The 17448-nt window shown below is 56.1% G+C and overlaps 1 protein-coding gene across 1 annotated transcript in view; it reads left to right on the forward strand.

Annotated features, from left to right (window-relative positions):
* SLIT3 (slit guidance ligand 3) overlaps positions 1–14217 on the forward strand; it is a 524056-nt gene extending 509839 nt beyond the window's left edge. The window contains exons 28-36 of the mRNA XM_070414445.1: positions 2054–2193; positions 3466–3559; positions 3860–3997; positions 4375–4615; positions 6002–6132; positions 8863–9017; positions 10072–10357; positions 11413–11621; positions 13659–14217. Coding sequence (XP_070270546.1) covers positions 2054–2193; positions 3466–3559; positions 3860–3997; positions 4375–4615; positions 6002–6132; positions 8863–9017; positions 10072–10357; positions 11413–11621; positions 13659–13894 — 1630 coding nt within the window. The 3' untranslated portion in view covers positions 13895–14217. The remainder of the gene's footprint in view (positions 1–2053; positions 2194–3465; positions 3560–3859; positions 3998–4374; positions 4616–6001; positions 6133–8862; positions 9018–10071; positions 10358–11412; positions 11622–13658) is intronic.
* The last annotated feature ends 3231 nt before the right edge of the window (positions 14218–17448 follow it).

Genomic DNA, 17448 nt, shown 5'->3' on the forward strand with positions numbered 1-17448 from the left:
CTGCTGCTTTACTGAATTCATTTATCAGTTCTGGTAGTTTTGGGGGGTAATTTATATACATGGGTTCTACATGACATGATATTATATATATATAGAAAACCCATAGATGATATTGTCTGTAGAAGCCACTGTATGCAACTGTATCAAATATTGACAGTTCTACTTCCTCCTTTCCAATGTGGGTGCCTTTTATTTCTTCTTGTCTGATTGCTGTGCCTAGGGCTTCCAGTACTGTGTTGAATAAGAGTGGTGAACGCAGATATCCCTATCTTGTTCCCCGATCTTAAGAAATGCCTGTAGTTTTTGCCCATTGAGCATGACGTTTGCTGTGGATTTGTTATATACAGCTTTTATTATGTTGACATATGTTCCTCTATTCTGACTTTGCTGAGGGTTTTTATCATAAATGAGTGATGGATTTTATTGAATGCTTTTTCTGCATCTATTTATATGATCATGAGTTTTTTAACCTTCAGTTTGTTTATGTGGTATGTCATGTTTATTGTTTTATGGGTATTATACCAACCTTGCATCCCTGGAATAAATTCCACTTGATCATGGTGCATGATCTTTTTAATGTAATGCTGGATTTGGTTTGCTAATATTTTGTTGAGGATTTTGCATCTATGTTCACCAGGGATATTGGCCTATAATTTTCTTTCTTTGTCATATCTTTATCTGGTTTTAGAATTAGGATAATGCTGGCCTCGTAAAATGAGCTTAGGAGTCTTTGAATTTTTTTTGGAATAGTTTGAGAAGGCAAGGTGTTGGTTCTTATTTGAATGTTTGGTAAAATCCTCCTGAAAAGCCATCCTGTCCAGGGCTTTTGTTTGTTGGGAGTTTTTTATTGCTGCTTCAGTTTCACTAGTTGCAATCTGTCCAGCAGTTCTCAACCTTTGGTCGCAACCCCTTTGGCGGTCGAACGACCCTTTCACAGGGGTTGCCTAAGACCATCCTGCATATCAGATATTTACATTACGATTCATAACAGTAGCAACATTACAGTTATGAAGTAGCAACGAAAATAATTTTATGGTTGGGTCACAACATGAGGAAGTGTATTTAAAGGGCCAGAAGGCTGAGAACCACTGGATACAGATTCTCTGATTCTTCCTGAATTCGTTTTGGAAGGTTGTATGTTCCTAGGAATTTATCCATTTCTTCCAGATTGTCCAATTTGTCATTCATAATATTTTATTACAGTCCTTTGTATTTCTTTGGTGTCAGTTTGTTGTTTCTCCTCTTTCACTTCTGATTTTATTTATTTGAGTCCTCTCTCTTTTTTTCTTGATGAGTCTATTTAAAGGTTTGTCGATCTTGTTTATCTTTTCAGAGAACCAGCTCTTTGCTTCATTGATCTTTTTTATTTTTTATTTTTTTAGACTCTATGTCATTTATTTTTGCTCTGATCTTTATTACTTCCTTCCTTCTACTCACTGTGAGCTTTGTTTATTGTTCTTTTTCAAGTTCCTTTAAGTGTAAAGTTAGATTGTTTATTTGAGCTTTTTCTTGTAATGCTATGAATGTCCCTCTTAGGACTGCTTTCTCTGTGTCCCGCAGATTTTGGGTTGTTGCATTCTCATTTTCATTTGTTTCAATGTATTTTTTGATTTCTTCCTTGATCTCATGGTTAACCCAGTAACTGTTTAGTAACATGTTATTTAGCATCCATGCCTTTGAGTGTTTTCCAGTTTTCTTCTTGTGATCGATTTCAAGTTTCAGAGCATTATGGTCAGAGAAGATGCTTGATATGATTTCAATCTTCTTAAATTGGTTGAGACTTGTTTTGTGTCCTAACATGTGGTCTATCCTAGAAAATGTTCCATGTGCACTTGAAAAGAATGTATATTCTGCTGCTTTGGGATGAAATGCTCTGAAGATATCAATGAAATCCATCTGATCTAGTGTGTCGTTTAAGGCCACTGTTTCCTTGTTGATTTTCTGCCTTGAAACTCCATCCAGAGAGAAACCTGACTAATTATACCCCCCAACTGTCTTCTCTGCCACTCAACCCACCCCACTCCCCTCCTCCCTACCCCGCCCATCCCCAAAGTTGCTCCTGCCCGCTGGGCTTTGAGGGGCAGCGATGTGAGATCAACCCAGACGATTGTGAGGACAATGACTGCGAGAACAACGCCACCTGTGTGGATGGGATCAACAACTACGTGTGTGTCTGCCCGCCTAACTACACAGGTAAGGCCCCTGATGCCTGAGTGGGGATTGGTGCATGGGGGGAGGGGGAGGCATCATGCACTGAGCACACCGTTTTCTTAGCTTTTTCCAGGGACCCCTCCTCCTTCCCCCATAGACTGAGGTTTGAACCCCTAAAACCCCACGAGGGGCTTCCCCAAGGCCCCATCTCTTTGTTTGTCCTTCCATCCCCACAAACTACTAGCTCCTTCCCTCTCTAGAACAGTTCCCAGGGCCCTCCCAGCTGTCTGTTCATTCAGTTGGTGGCCACCCCTCCCTTGGGAGCCTGGAGAGCAGGGGTGTTCGAGGCTGGCAGAGAGGCCTGCTCATTGTTGGTGCTGTGTTCAGGTCTAGTCAGACTTCTCTGGAAATCTACACTTTCCAGACACTGCTAGGAGCCGGGGATGCAAAAGTGAGCAAGACAGAGCTTCTTCTCACAAGAATTCATCATGGGGGGGGGGGGGGGGGGGGGGGCGGAGACAGACAGAGAGAGAGAGAGAGAGAGAGCGAGAGAGAGAATAGGACACAAACTGACACCTCGTGGGGCCACAGAGAAGGAACCTCGCCCCTTTTCGTGGGGAATAAGCGGGGGCTCCCGCCAGAGGCTATTCCTCGGGATAATTACTGATACTCTCCCCACCACAACACGCCAATAGCACCTTCATTTCCTATATTAATAGCCCTAGTGAGGATGGTTACATGTACCATGAGTGGTGAAGCCGTTCTGGGCATTTATGACCCGTCAGGCACTTCATGGTGCTGTGAACGTCAAAGGGATGTATCCAGAGACCAGGCCTTCAGACGCCTTTCCTAGCGGCTCCCCTTGGTCATCCAAGGGGCTGGCTTGCCTGTAGCAGGTGGACTGTGCTCTAAGCCACATCCATCCACCAAGAAGCTGCAAGGCCTCCCTGGAGCTCGCCTGTCGTCCTGCTCACACCTCTGGGTCATCCTTGCCTGCGTGTTTGCAGACCTGGGCCATGGGGGAGGACAGGACCCCTCACTGCCGTGTCCCTGCCACCTGGCTTGGAGCCTGCCCTAGAGGAGGCGCTCAATAAACAGTGTGGAGGGAAAAACGAATAAGTGTAGCCCAAGGTTAGGGAGAAACAGCCGAATGGTGGTGCTGTGACCGCCCGGGAGAGATCCGGAATCTCCCGTTGTCACTGGAGAAACCAAGCAGGGCCAGGAGCAAGGACGCTCCAGGAGAGCAAATGCCAGCCCAAAGCCCACGCCCTCTGAGGCCTGCATGCTCTCCCGCCCCCCTCCCCACCCCCACAGGTGAGCTATGCGACGAGGTGATGGACCACTGCGTGCCGGGGCTGAACCTCTGCCAGCACGAGGCCAAGTGCATCTCGCTGGACAAAGGATTCAGGTCAGGCGGACTCCTGGGGTCTGCGGCAGAAGCTTGCTCTCCCCTTTCACCATGTCCCCTTCCCGGGGCTGGTGCAGGAGAGACCCACTGAGGAAGCGGAGATCACGGGGGACGGGGTCCCCTGCCCTGTGCACAGCCTCACGGCGCCTGCCTCCGTGGCTCCGCGAGGCTAGCCCTGATGCCCCTGTATGCTCGGTCGGGAGGGGAATGCGCCCGGACTGTCCGCAGCCGCATCGGTGGGGCTGTCCCTGCGGCCGTGGGCGCTGGCGGCGTGGAACAGCCTCGCTCTCTGTGTTCCAGGTGTGAGTGTCTCCCCGGCTACAGCGGGAAGCTCTGCGAGGTGGACAACGATGACTGTGCAGCCCACAGGTGCCGCCACGGGGCCCAGTGCGTGGACGCGGTCAATGGCTACACGTGCCTCTGCCCCCAGGGCTTCAGGTATGGCGGAGCCCGGGGAAGGAGCCCGCCTGGGCCAGTGTCAGGCAGGGGCTGGGGGAGGGGGAGGGCCACACCCCGGCCCTGGGTCTCCGAAGCACCTGTATCCCCGCACTGTCCTCAGCCCCTCCAAGGCCCAGGGCAGAGGCTGTCAGCCCCGTGTGCAGAAGGCGAGAAAAGCCACCCGGGCAGCCACTCGGGGGTTGGACCTGAGGCCCAGCCCATGTCAGGCTCGGGCATGGTCCCATCTGATGGGGGCCTGGGCCCTAGAGAAGGAAAAGACCCGCCCCAGTTAGTGTCGGGCGGGGCCCAGGCCCGGTCCCATCACGCACCCCTCTCTGCTCGGGCTCTGGCCGAACACCTGTCTCCCCCTCCCCCAGCGGGCTCCTCTGCGAGCACCCGCCACCCATGGTCCTGCTGCAGACCAGCCCCTGCGACCAGTACGAGTGCCAGAACGGGGCGCAGTGCATCGTGGTGCAGCAGGAGCCCACCTGCCGCTGCCCCCCGGGCTTCGCCGGCCCGCGCTGCGAGAAGCTCATCACCGTCAACTTCGTGGGCAAGGACTCCTACGTGGAACTGGCCTCCGCCAAGGTCCGGCCCCAGGCCAACATCTCCCTGCAGGTGCGCCCTCCCCCCACACACACGCCCAGCTCTTCTTGCCCTGAGCACAGCAGGGAGGCCCCAGGCCGTGCAGCCCTGCCCCCTGCAGCAGCATCAAGGCCGCACGCAGCTCTGGGGTCTGGGCCGGCTCCTGACCAGCTCCTATGCTCCAGCAGCCCCACTTCCAGCCTCACTGACTCCTTCCTCTAGGACAGCCGTGGGCGAACTACGGCCCGTGGGCCGGATCCGGCCCGTTTGAAATGAATAAAACTAAAAAAAAAAAAGACCGTACCCTTTTATGTAATGATGTTCACTTTGAATTTATATTAGTTCACACAAACACTCCATCCATGCTTTTGTTCCGGCCCTCCGGTCCAGTTTAAGAACCCATTGTGGCCCTCGAGTCAGAAAGTTTGCCCACCCCTGCTCTAGGAAATACTCATTCAGCTGTGACACGCCAGGCACTGCGCTGGGCAATGGGCGTTCAATAGTGGACAAGACGGGCAAGCCCATTGTCCGAGCAGGATGACAAGGAAAGGGACAGTGACAGCCCTGGTGTTGTGGGAGCACATGGTGGGGCGGGGATCCCGGCCGCTGGGAAGAATCCGGGAGGGCTCCCCAGAGGCAGTGATAACGAAGCTGAGATTGGAAGGAGGACTAGGAGTTTGCCTGGAGAAGGGCAGAAAGGTGAGGGGCCGACAGGGCAGGATGAAGAGGGGTGCAGTCTAGTACCTGGACACCCAGATGTCTATCAGGCCACCTGCTGCACAGCCCAGTCCTCCAGGCTGTGTGTGCCAGGCGGTGGGAGCTGCAGGCAGAGAACCCCCCTGCAGCGGGCCTGACAGAGGGGTGCCCTCTGGAGCCGATGGTTGTCAGCCTGGGAAGCACGTTAGACTCGCCCGGAGTTTCTCAGATGGTCCCTGCTTGGGCCCCACCCTCCGGACTTGTGTTAGTGGTTTGGGGTGAAGCGCAGACACTGATGTTTTAAAAACTCCCCAGGTGACTCTCAGCACAGCGCCCAGTCCATAGTAAACGGAATCAATAGTGACTGTTAGCATTTAGTTTATAACTAGCATCACACTTCAGGCCGACCTGGGCCGACAGGGGTGGGGCTGGGTGTGACCATGTACCAGTGGGAGCGCTAGACCAGAGCGCAGGGCTGCTGACGGCTGGGAGGGTGGGTGAGTATGAACATAACGTGATGGGGGCTCCACAGGTATGTGATGAACTGAATCAGCATTTGCTGGGGTGTAAGCACAGGCCTTCCTCTGGGGGTTCACAGTCCAGAGGGGGAGGAAAGGGGGACGTGAATGCTGGGGTCGCTCAGAGATGCCACCCGGAAGCCGTCTCCGGGAGGTGGGCTGGGAGGGCAGGCCCCGGGGAGCCTAACCGCATCCCTCTGCCCAGGTGGCCACGGACAAGGACAACGGCATCCTCCTCTACAAGGGAGACAACGACCCCCTAGCGCTGGAGCTGTACCAGGGCCACGTGCGGCTGGTCTACGACAGCCTGAGCTCCCCGCCGACCACCGTGTACAGGTAGGACCCCAGGCCCTTCACCGCGCACCTGCTCGCCTGCATCCGCCCTGGGAGGCGATGCCAGGGAGACTCTGCTGCCTCTTCTCGTTGCCTCCCCCCAACACACACACACACCTTTCCTCCCAGGAGAGGAGGGGCTGGGGGAGAAAGGTGCTGGAGGAAGACGCAGGAGAGGAAGGCCCGGGAGATGGCACCTCATTTCCATAAGATAAATGGCCAGCCAGCTACCGCAGGGGCCTGCGCTCCAACGGGGACAAGGCTGCTTAATGAGATGCCCTTTTCAAAATGTCACCCTAATCTTTTATTAGTTTAAGAAAGAAAACGGGGAGATTAGCATGCAACTCAGTGGGCGGGTGCTCCAGAGCTCCAGGGACAGGCCTACTCCCAAAGTGACCTTCAGACGGCTCTGAAGGACAGTCGGCCCTGAGCGTCCGTCCTTCCCGGTCGCCCTGGTTTTTACACGATCGGTGCATCGGCCGTACTGTTGCTGAACACGCTGCTTTACATCAGCTTTAAGTCTGCTCGCTTTTTAAATGTGGCTCCGTCTTCAGTGACATCTGTGAAGTCGCAGGCGTGCTAGTTCGTATGTTACAGTCCATGGCCTCCTTCGTGCAGGTGCCTGGCCATGCTCATCTGCCAGCTGCAGTCGCAGGAGGGGAGGGGGCCCCTGAGGTTCTATTGCAGGCCCGGGGCCAACACACAGAAAAGCCCACCTGAGCCCAGCCCTGGCCCAGAATGGGGACAAGTCCATCCCCAGACTTGTCAGAGGGGCTTCAGGCATTATTTCCTACCCAGAAGGCCAAGGGGCTAAGCTGACAGACTTGGGGAGCGTGGGCTGGTGTGCAATAGGGAGTGGTGGGGACTGTGGTAGCCTCGAGGGTACCAGCCTTGGGACCGCTGACCTCGGCTCCAGCAGATGCTGCCGTGTGGGGATGCAGATTCTCAAGAGAAGCTAAAAATCCAGGTTTCTGTGTGAAGCCTGTGTTTAAATGCTGGCCATTTTAAAGCAGCAGCTGAGAGCGCTATCTGGCCTGCTGCGCATGCTCCCCAAGTCATGACCACAGCCCCGTCCCTTGCCAAGGTCTCATCTCATTGGTTCCGCACCACAAGCCCAGCGGGCAGCAGCACTCGCATCTCAGGGATGAGAAACCCGGGCTCAGAGGAAGTCCTTGGCCCAGAGGCACACCAGTCAGTCAGTGGGAGAGCTGGGATTCAAACCCAGCTCAGGCTCCCACCCAAGCCTGCCCTCCCCGGTGCTGGGGCACAGAGGGCGAGGCAGAGACAGACAGACAGACAGAGTCCACGGCACCCTGGTCCAGCAGTGGTGGGGTGCTGGGGGAGCAGTGTGCAGTGCAGGCTGTTGACTAAAATCCCAGCCCTTTCTTCCTGTGATACTGTCGCCACCTCGTGGTCACAACTCAGCATCCAGGTGAGCGAGCCCAGCACCTGAAATGACGCTTCGTCCCCCAGTGGCATAGGGTCCTGTGGCCGGGGGCTTGGATGTAAGTCCAGCCTCTACCACTCCCACTTCAAGACATTGGCAGGGTCACCTAAGTCTCTTATTTCTAGAATGGAGAAAGCATGGCGCCTCCCACGTGGGAGTGTAGGTCAAGTGCTTAGCATTGAGTAGCATGCGCGGCCCCTGTTAAGGGCTCAACACATGCCCAGAGTTGTTGTTAAAAGCAAAGGCGAACTGGACGGGCCGCTCAGCGCCTGTTCTTATGTGTGACCCAGCGGGCCACCCAGCCGGCTCTATACCAGTGGCCCCTCCTGTGGCCTCCACCTCTGAGGGCCCAGTGGATTAGGGGAAGACTCAGAGCCCTCCCTCCCCAAACCCCTGAGCATCTCTCAGGGGGCTGACTGTGGGGATCCAAGCACAGTGCAGTCCTTTCTTTCGGAGTTCACAGCAGGTGGATTATCGATGGGGTTTCCCCACCCTTCCTCTGCCTTTGCAGCAGAGCCACGCTTCCGCTGATGTTTTACTTCAAAGGCCACGGCTCACGGCTCTAAACAATAAAGCAGAGATGGAGGCAGACTGAGGTGGGACAGAGACGAGCTGGTGCCACTTCACCTCCGAGGTCGTTGTTACTCGTGTCCTAGAAAAAGATAAACATCACACAACAACTCCGTGTACATCGTTCCTCAGAACGAGGCTGGCCTTGCATCCTCACTGATACCTAAGGGAGAAACGGAGCGAGTGGAGGAGCATGTGTGAAGCACATCCTGGTCCCCACGGTGTGCAGCAGGCGACAATGGAGGCGTCTGAGGGTGGAGCGGGCTCAGCTCTGTGAAATGCAGGAGAGACTGCAGATACTAGGCTGGGTCTTGTACTGGAAGGAAAAAATGTTATAGAAGGCTTTATAGGGTCCAATGACCACTTAGAATACAGACTGATTCGATACACATATGGCATCCATGTGCTACGGAAGAGAACATCCCTGTCCTTAGCCGCACAGGAATGTAACTCATCTTAAAGAGTTCAGAAAAACTGTGTGTGTGTGTATTCATGTGTGTGTGTGTATTCATGTGTGTGGAGATGGAGAGAGAGAAAAATGATAAAGCAAACGGGGCTATTTTGCAACATATACTGGTAAGTTTGAAGTTATTTGCAAATAAAATGTAAGTTTAAATTTATTTGCAAATAAAAAGTAAAATGAAGTGCAAGTAATGGCAGTCAAGTGCCCGCTGTGGAAGGCACGTGGCCAACCTCTCTCCTCCTCTCCTGCCCAGCGTGGAGACGGTGAACGACGGGCAGTTTCACAGCGTGGAGCTGGTGATGCTGAACCAGACCCTGAACCTGGTGGTGGACAAAGGAGCCCCCAAGAGCCTGGGAAAGCTCCAGAAGCAGCCAGCAGTGGGCATCAACAGCCCCCTCTATCTTGGAGGTAAAGCCCCTCCCCTGCCACCCCCACCACTTCCACCTCTCACCTGCCTTCTGTGCTCAGGCACCTGCACTCGGGCCCTCTGGCTGAGGTTCCCCTGTGCTCATGTAGGCACCCACTGCAAAGCCAATCAGGGCAGGCTTCCTGGAGGAAGTGACAACCAAGCTGATCCCTAAAGGGTGAATAGTTAGCCAGGGCATGGGGAGGAGAAGAGGAGAGGAGAGAGCGCAGGGCTCCTTCTGAGAACCACAAGTTGTTGGGGGGGGGGGGGGGGGAGAGGAAGGCAGGGTCCATGCCCTGCGATCCCTGGACTTCAGGTCACATTCCCTGTGCTCTGCCACCTTGTGGGACACTGCAAGGCTCAGCTGATGTGCGTGGAAGAACCTGTTTGAGATTAAGGAGAAGTGACCCCCGACCCCGCACCGGCAGCCCTGGGCTGGTAGTTCTGAAAGGATGGTGTCCAAAACAGTCACCAGAACTGCTTGTTCAACACAGAGGGCCCCCAGGGAGCCCCGCTGTGGAGGCTGGAGTGGTCCAGGGAGAGCCCGGGTCCAGAGCGTCTCTCCCAGTGAAGATCCCGAAGTTCCACGGATCCAGGCTGCACCCCTCCCCCCCGCCCCCGCGTCTTCTCTCCCCAGCTCCTGCTCCCCTGCAGTGTCCCGGGGTGGGGGGGCTTTCACACAGCAGAGGCCTGATGGGGACAGCGGGGGAGGTGGGCACCCTGCCTGTGCGTGGTCCTCCATCGGGCCGTGGCCGCATGGCTGTGGCTGGCCACATTTTGTTTCTCTAGAGGAGCCTGAAAAATGGACTTTTACGGGATATTTCCTATATGTAAATAATGGCAACTTTTCCCGTTTTTGAGTCACAGTGCAGGACAGTGGGCACATGTCCTTGCGTGGACAGGATCCCGGGCGTTGGCCCATTCCCTCCATTGGCACAGCAGCGGCCAGGGCTGCGAAGGCTTAGCAGGGACGTGGGAAGAGCGCGCTCTCGCTCTAAGGGGAGGGCTGGGCAGGGGGGAGGGTCTCAGGCCGCTGTCCTGGCATCGCTCCCACAGGCATCCCGACCTCCACGGGCCTCTCCGCCCTGCGCCAGGGGGCCGACCGGCCGCTGGGCGGCTTCCACGGCTGCATCCACGAGGTGCGCATCAACAACGAGCTGCAGGACTTCAAGGCGCTCCCGCCGCAGTCCCTGGGGGTCTCGCCTGGCTGCAAGTCCTGCACAGTGTGCAAGCACGGCCTGTGCCGCGCGGTGGAGAAGGACAGCGTGGTCTGCGAGTGCCACCCCGGCTGGACCGGCCCGCTGTGCGACCAGGAGGCCCTGGACCCATGCCTGGGCCACAGGTCAGTGCCCCCCCCGCCCTCCGCCCACCTGAGAAGTAGCCCTGATGGCAGCTGGAGGGACTGTGGTTAAACTGTAGGCAGGACCTGCATCAGTGTGACTGCGAGGAGTCCAGAGCTTACACGTGCCCAGGACGAGGCATCAGGTGCCTCTACCTGCCTCCCTGCGAATCAGACAGGAGCCCCTTTGGGCAGACAGGCACCCTCTCAGCTGGGCCAGTGGGAGGAGGGACTTTCAGCCCAGACTCGGCTGCCTCCAAGACCCGGTGTGCACACCCACAGCCGAATCACATTCACAGCTTAATCGCTCGCATTCACCCCACAGTATTCAGAGGTCCTACTGTGTGCCCTGCCCAGTGTTAAACTGAGAGACCCAGAGTCTCAGTGCTAAGAAATCTGAATCAGCCAAAAATAACACCAGAGCCAAGACCAGTGGTTGGGTTGGCTGACCGGCTGGGAAGTGGCGGCGTAAATTGGCAATGAGGGCTGGTGGCTCTGCGTAGCTCTGCGGTGTGTGGCTCTGAGTCTGCAGGGAACCCCGCTCTCACCGTCACCCCAGCAGAGACAGCACTGCCCGTGATTAGAACATAGACTGGGCACCCGTTCCTGCCCCTGTGCCACATGGAGAAGGCGACCCACCGCACAGGAGCAGCAGGAGGGGGGGATTTAGTTCACACCCAGAGCGATGCTGGCTGCCTGGCACCAACAAGGGTGGCTGTGCCTGGTGGTGCCCACGGCACTAACATGAGCAGTGAGGGTTGCAGGCAGTTGACATGCCTAGAGAAAGCCGAGACGCTCCCCAGCAGTGACTGCCGCTGGGACCCGTGAGTTCTGAGCCGGCCACATGGTGGCCGCAGCCACGTAGACACTGGATAATGCCCCTGGGACACCGCAGAGTGCGGAATGACTGATGCTCGGCCACGGGGCCGCCTGGAGGTGGAGCGTGGGATGGAGACGGTCCCACGGAGCTGGGTCTGGGTCTGAGCCCGGAGATGGAGGAAGACACCTCCCGTAGCACCCACGCCCCGGTTCCCCTCTCACCCTCTCGTCTGCCACAGCTGCAATCATGGCAAGTGTGTGAGGACCGGGCCCTCCTACGTGTGCAAGTGTGCCGAGGGCTACGGAGGGGCCTTGTGTGACCACAAAAACGACTCCGCCAGCGCCTGCTCAGCCTTCAAATGCCACCACGGGGAGTGCCACGTCTCAGACCGAGGGGAGCCCTACTGCCTGTGCCAGCCTGGCTTCGGAGGGGAGCACTGCGAACAAGGTAGGCCTGCTGTGTGCCACCTGGAGGCTGCATGGCCCAACCTCCCTCCCTCTTCTCTCCCATCTCTCTGTCCCCTCTAACCTACAACCCCTCCTGCTTCTCTTCCCTTTCCGTTCCCTCTAGCCCAGTGGTCAGCAAACCGCAGCTCGTGAGCCACATGCAGCTCTTTGGCCCTTGAGTGTGGCTCTTCCACAAAATACCAACTTCTGTGCATGGGCCACAAAGTTTCAACTGCACTGTACGTGCGCACCCGCACGTGGTATTTTGTGGAAGAGCCACACTGAAGGGGCCAAAGAGCCGACCACGGCCCTAGCCTACACCCTCTCCTCTCTCTAGTCTCCCCTCCCATATTTCTTCAATCCTCTTTCCTCTCCCTTTCTGTTCTTCCCTCTCCCTGCTTCCCTCTCTCCCTTTGCCCTACCTGTCAGCTCTTCCCGCCTCTCTTTCCATTCTCCTCTCCCACCTATCGTCCACTCTCCTGTCTCACCTCTTATTTCTACTCTTTCTTCTTGCCTCTTCCCTCTTTCATATCCTTTCTCTTCCTCCTCCCATCTCTGTCCTCTGCTATACCTTTTCCCTTCTATTCTCTCCCTTCTCCCCCAGCCCCGATTTCCCTCTCCTCACCTCACTCCTTTCCCCTCTTTCCATTCCCTTCTTTCTCCCTTCTCCCCCCTCTGCCTTCTACCCTCTTTTCTCTCCCTTTAGCCTCTCTCCTCTCCTCCCACTTCTCTTCTGTCCATCTCCTTTCCACTCTTCCTTCTTTCTGACCCCTTGAAATGCCTGCTTTCAAAACGAATCCCTAACTTAGCCACACAAGGTGTAGACCTCTAACCAGCACACTGACTTACCTGGGAGGTGGTAGAAGTGCAGTCTCAGGCCCCCACTGGAGACCTTTTAGGTCAGAACCTGCAGAGAAAATTCCCCTCCCTCACCACACTCCTGACAGTAGAGGACTCACATTTTATACCCAGCTGAACTACCACTCTTAATCAAAAATTTATCAGTGCATTTGAAATAACTTCAGATTAAACAGAAAAATTGCCAAAACAATACAGACAGCACTCCGTTCCTTCATCCCAATGCCCATCGCTGCTGCCTTGCACTTTCCACACACTCGTTCCCCCTAGCCTCTCTCTGGACCTTTTGACAATCCCATCACTTACAAATCTGAATCCCGCTTAACATTCTCTCCCATTAGTCCCCACACCCAACCTCTGGGCAGAGCACGAGGCCCTTTCTGGACTCCTGCCAGCCTGTGCAGTAGCAGGGAGGACAGAGCATGGGGCAACCATTTTCCAGACCAGGAAACCGAGGCTGTGTGGCGGAGCATCTGGCTGTGTCCATTGCTGGCCTCGGGCCTCACTGCAGGGGCGCTCCCAGTGCAGGGAGGGCAGGAGGGGTGGAGAGGAGAGGTGGGTTAGGGTCCAGAGGGTTCCTGCAGGCTTAGAGCCCCTCCCCCACCCACGGCAGCCCCTGTGCTGTGTGCTCCCGCCAGCCCTCTCAGGTACCATTCGTGTCCAGGCTCCCCACCACCGAGCAGGGTGAGGGCGGGGCACCTAGAGCCACCCCATCTAAACCCTGGGCTCCAGCCACCACTCCAATGCAGAGAAGTGGGCCCCGTTTGCCAGGCCTCCTGCTTTCCAAAGCAGCCAGAAACCCCAACTGCTAGGTAGAATCCCCTGGGTTTTGTTTCTAACATGGGCATTTCATCTGACTTTAAGCAGGGGGTGCAATCAGTTTGCCGGGACATGGGACTGGCCCTCATTCTATCTGTCGATGAATGGATCCGAGGGTGGATGGGTAGATAGGTGGAGGGGCAGTTTCATGGAGATAACGATTTGTAGGGGGTGAGAGTGTGGGCGATGGCTGCGGGGGGGGGGGGGGGGGGGGAGAGGGGGGGGTGGGAAGAGCAGGGTGGGCAGATGAGTGAGTGACTAAAGACCACAGAGTTCCAGAACGCTGCCCAGGAACGGACCCTGGTTCCTGCCAGCCCTCTGCCCCACCAGTGCCCTGACCTTACCCCGCTGCCCTCTGCAGAAAACCCGTGCCTGGGGGAGGTCGTCCGAGAGGTGATCCGCCGCCAGAAGGGTTACGCGTCGTGTGCCACAGCCTCCAAGGTGCCCGTGGTGGAGTGCCGCGGGGGCTGCGGGCCCCAGTGCTGCCTGCCCACCCGCAGCAAGCGGCGGAAATACGTCTTCCAGTGCACGGACGGCTCCTCCTTCGTGGAGGAGGTGGAGAGACACTTAGAGTGCGGCTGTCGGCCCTGCGCCTAGGCCTCCGTCCGCCCCTCCGGCTCGGCGGCCCCGGCACAGCCACGGGGGCCTGCAGAGGAAAGAAGAAGAGAATATTAAGTATATTGTAAAATAAACAAAAAATAGAACTTATTTTTATTATGGAAAGTGACTATTTTCATCTTTTATTATATAAATATATCACACCGTCCGCGTATATGTATCATATAGTGAGCTATTGTTACCGAGTTGTCTTGTGTTGCGGATTTGTCGTGTTTTTATAAACAGCTGTTAAAAGTTTTAAGAGAAAAGACTAATAAAAATGTTTTAAAACGGAAGGATAAGAATAAAGAAGTGAAAGCCTGTGTGAGGAAGAAGGAACTTTTTATGTCGATGAAACAAGAGGGTGTCAGCAGAAACTGAGCTCAGGAATGAGGGGAGAGGGGGGAGGAGACGTGACTCCTCTACAGTGTTCAGTCCTGGCTGTTAAGGTCCCAGATGCCCAGTTCTTCCAGGCAAAGCCCTGGGGCACGGGCCTCCTCTGTGACCCCCACCCCCTGCAGACCCCGCTCCTCCTGCCTGAGTGGCCCTGGATTCCATTGCAAAACTATCTGAACTCGGGCTCTTTTGCCAAAATTTAAAACAGCTGCTCTTTCCCTTCCCTTCCCTCCCCAGGAACTGAGTCCCGTGGCCTCTCCTCCCTCCAGCTTGGGCTGTGACCCCAGGAGGGCGGGAAGCCAGGGCCGGAGCCAAGCCTGCCCACAGCCCTGGCCGGAGTCCGATGCTGGGAAGTCTTGGAGGCTCTTGCTCTGGGGCCCAGGCCTTAACCGGGCCATCCAGGCACCGACATAGTGACAGAGACCCCCTTGCACGTCTGGTTTCCCATGCACATCGGCGCTGCCACCGCACCCCACGTTACCCACGGAACTCCTGCCCCCCCCACCCCCCCACCCGGGAAGGGCAGAGCAGCAGAGCCCACGTCTCGATGAGGAGAGGCCTCCCCGCCTCTGGGACCTGCCACAGGCCTCCCACCTGCTGTGGGAGAGCGGCCAGAGGCAGACTCCACGCTCCGGTTCCTCCCCGAACAGCACAGACACGGGCCCTGGAAGCCCAGCCGGCAGCCCAGCCAGAGAAGGAAAGAGCTTTTCTGCTGTTTCTCCTGCTCCCCTCGGCCTCGCTTGCTCCTTGTTCTGCTTCCCGGGGACCCAGAGTCTAAACAGAGCGTCCTCCATTTCGGGAATGTGAGCAAAAGCGGCCTTTGGGCCCTGCCTCTCCTCCACCTCAGCTGCCCCTGCCACCCTCGGGCTGGGCCCCTCCCACCAACTGCCCACCTCCCGTCACCCAGCCCTCCGTCCCGTTCCCGGGAGCCTCCCCTGTGGGGGTTGGGGAGAGTGTGGACCCCCGCTCTGAGGGCCCACGGATGAGCCTAGGGGGTCTGAGAGGACCGATGGTGGACCGAAGGCTCAGAGCGTCCAGAAGGGAGGAAGGAGCGGAGGGAAGATGGAGGAGCACAGGCAGGTGGCACCAAGCCCGCTCAGCCTACCTGGGCCGCTCAGCCCACCGGGGCCCCTGTCCTCCGGAAGGACTCTCGGGGGCTGTGGCCTCCCTCTGCCTCCCCAGGAGTCCAGGCCTCTCTCTGCCCGTCACCCCTGGGTCCAAACCCGAGTCCAGCCCCCAATCACCCCGCCAGCCAGAAGGACCAGGTTCTCTCTCTCAGGGGGGCTGGTGGGGGAGGGGAGGGATTTTGAGCCTTCCTCTCAATTTCGGAAGCCCTGACTTTACCAAGTGCCAAATGCAAGGCCACTAAAAAAAATCCACCCCCAAATGAAGCTTTTCTAACACGGGGAGATTAAAATTCTCCTATTTGAGCAACCAAATTCTTAGAACAGGGAGTCCCACGGGGCAGGAAGAGTTCGGTTGGGAAATTTTCACACTTAATGGGTCAGTGTTTGCTGGGGACACACGTTGCGGAAGAGGGGGCTCGGGCCCTGTCTGCCCCTCCGCAGGACTCAGGGAAAAGGAAGGGAGGGTCCTCCTCCTGTCTACTCTGAGAGGCCCTCACGTGACTGATGAGATGATGGACTTAAACACTCTTGTAAAGTGTAAACTAAAAAACCTTGCATGTAAGACGCTGTGGTTATTATTACTGTTGTTGTTGCTATTGTTGATGTGCCAATAGGTCCTCTGTGAAGCCGGCTTTGCCTTTCCAGTCTCATAGGCAGGAACTCCAGTCTGACACGTCAGGAGAGGAGGACAAGGAGAGGGGCGAGGGAAGGAGGGGAGATCCCCCAGGGCCAGCGAAGGAGAAAATCTTCTAGGGGAGCCCAGCACAGCCGGACAGGAATGCTAACCCTGCCCTTCACCGCAGACAAATCTACCACCAGATGAACCCAGAGGCTCCACAGTCACCGCTGCCTTTGCCAGGAGCAGAATCCCTAGTGTCAACTGGCCTGTCCCTCAAAACTCACAGTGTCCCCGATAGCAGAGCTGAAGGAGCCCACGGGGTCCCAGGGGGGTGGGAAAACCGAGAATCAGAGAGCGGAGTGTCCAGATCTGAGACCAGGGTCATCTGGCAACTTAACGCCAGAGGCAGGAATAGAGCAGGTGCCTCCCCAGTGGGCACCCAGGCAGAGTGAGGCCTGAGACAGCCCCGGGACAGCTGCTAGGTGTCAGGAACGCACCCCACCCTCCCCCCAGCCAGCTCCGGGGCACGCGACGGCAGGAGGCTGGGCACTGCGGGCTGGTGCACTTGCCCACGTTTCCATGCTGGCTTAGACGATGCCAGGGGAGCACTGGGGAAAGCTGATGAGAGGTGCCAGCTGGCCAGGACCAAGGAAGACAGAAATGGGCATTTGGCAAAGCTTATTTCTCTAACTCAACTACAGGTTCTTAGAGGAAACGTATTAAGATGTTTTTAAAACAATGTTATAGTGCCACTACCCCAGTATGAATAAAAAAAATGTGCTTTTCCCAACAGACTGTCATATTCTGATGTCACTGAAATAAATGGATGGGTCACAGGCAAGCTCTCAGATGCTCTTGTGATACCATAGGTCAGCTCTGCTCTGTGCTGTGTTTTTATTTTATTCCTGACCTTCACACTCCCTGGGGGAAAGATTGCTTGCATGTATGAAGTTTGGGTTAAGTATGTGGTGGAGTTAGTGAAAAAATTGGTTTTTCGGACAACAAAGTGGGAACAGAGTTCCCAGACATGGGAGCCGAGATGCCCATGGCCTGGGTCTGCCGGGGGTCAGGGGGAGGAAGCCCCTCCGTTCAGGGGAGACTCGTGGGCACTTGGATGCCTGATTAAACTTCCTCCTCGGTTCATTCCTTCCACCGGCATCTCGGGAACCTCTGCTACCTGCCAGGTGAGGCCTTGGCACTGAGACCCCCCAGGATGGTCAGGGCCAAGTGCTTGTTCTCCTGGAGCTTAACCTTTAACCTTTGACTGGGTGTCAACCAGCAAAACCAAGAAAGACAACGGCAGATAATATAATCGAGAGGACAGGCCAGCACAGCTGGGAGGAGGCCTCTCTGAAGAACTGGGACATAGGGGTGGGGTGAAACCCTGGGAAATGGAAGCAGGAGGAAGCGTG

The sequence above is a fragment of the Myotis yumanensis genome, unplaced genomic scaffold (assembly GCF_028538775.1).
Source record: "Myotis yumanensis isolate MYYU_CA2020_CCGP unplaced genomic scaffold, mMyoYum1.0.hap1 SCAF_5, whole genome shotgun sequence".
In the NCBI taxonomy this organism is placed as follows: Eukaryota; Metazoa; Chordata; class Mammalia; order Chiroptera; family Vespertilionidae; genus Myotis; species Myotis yumanensis.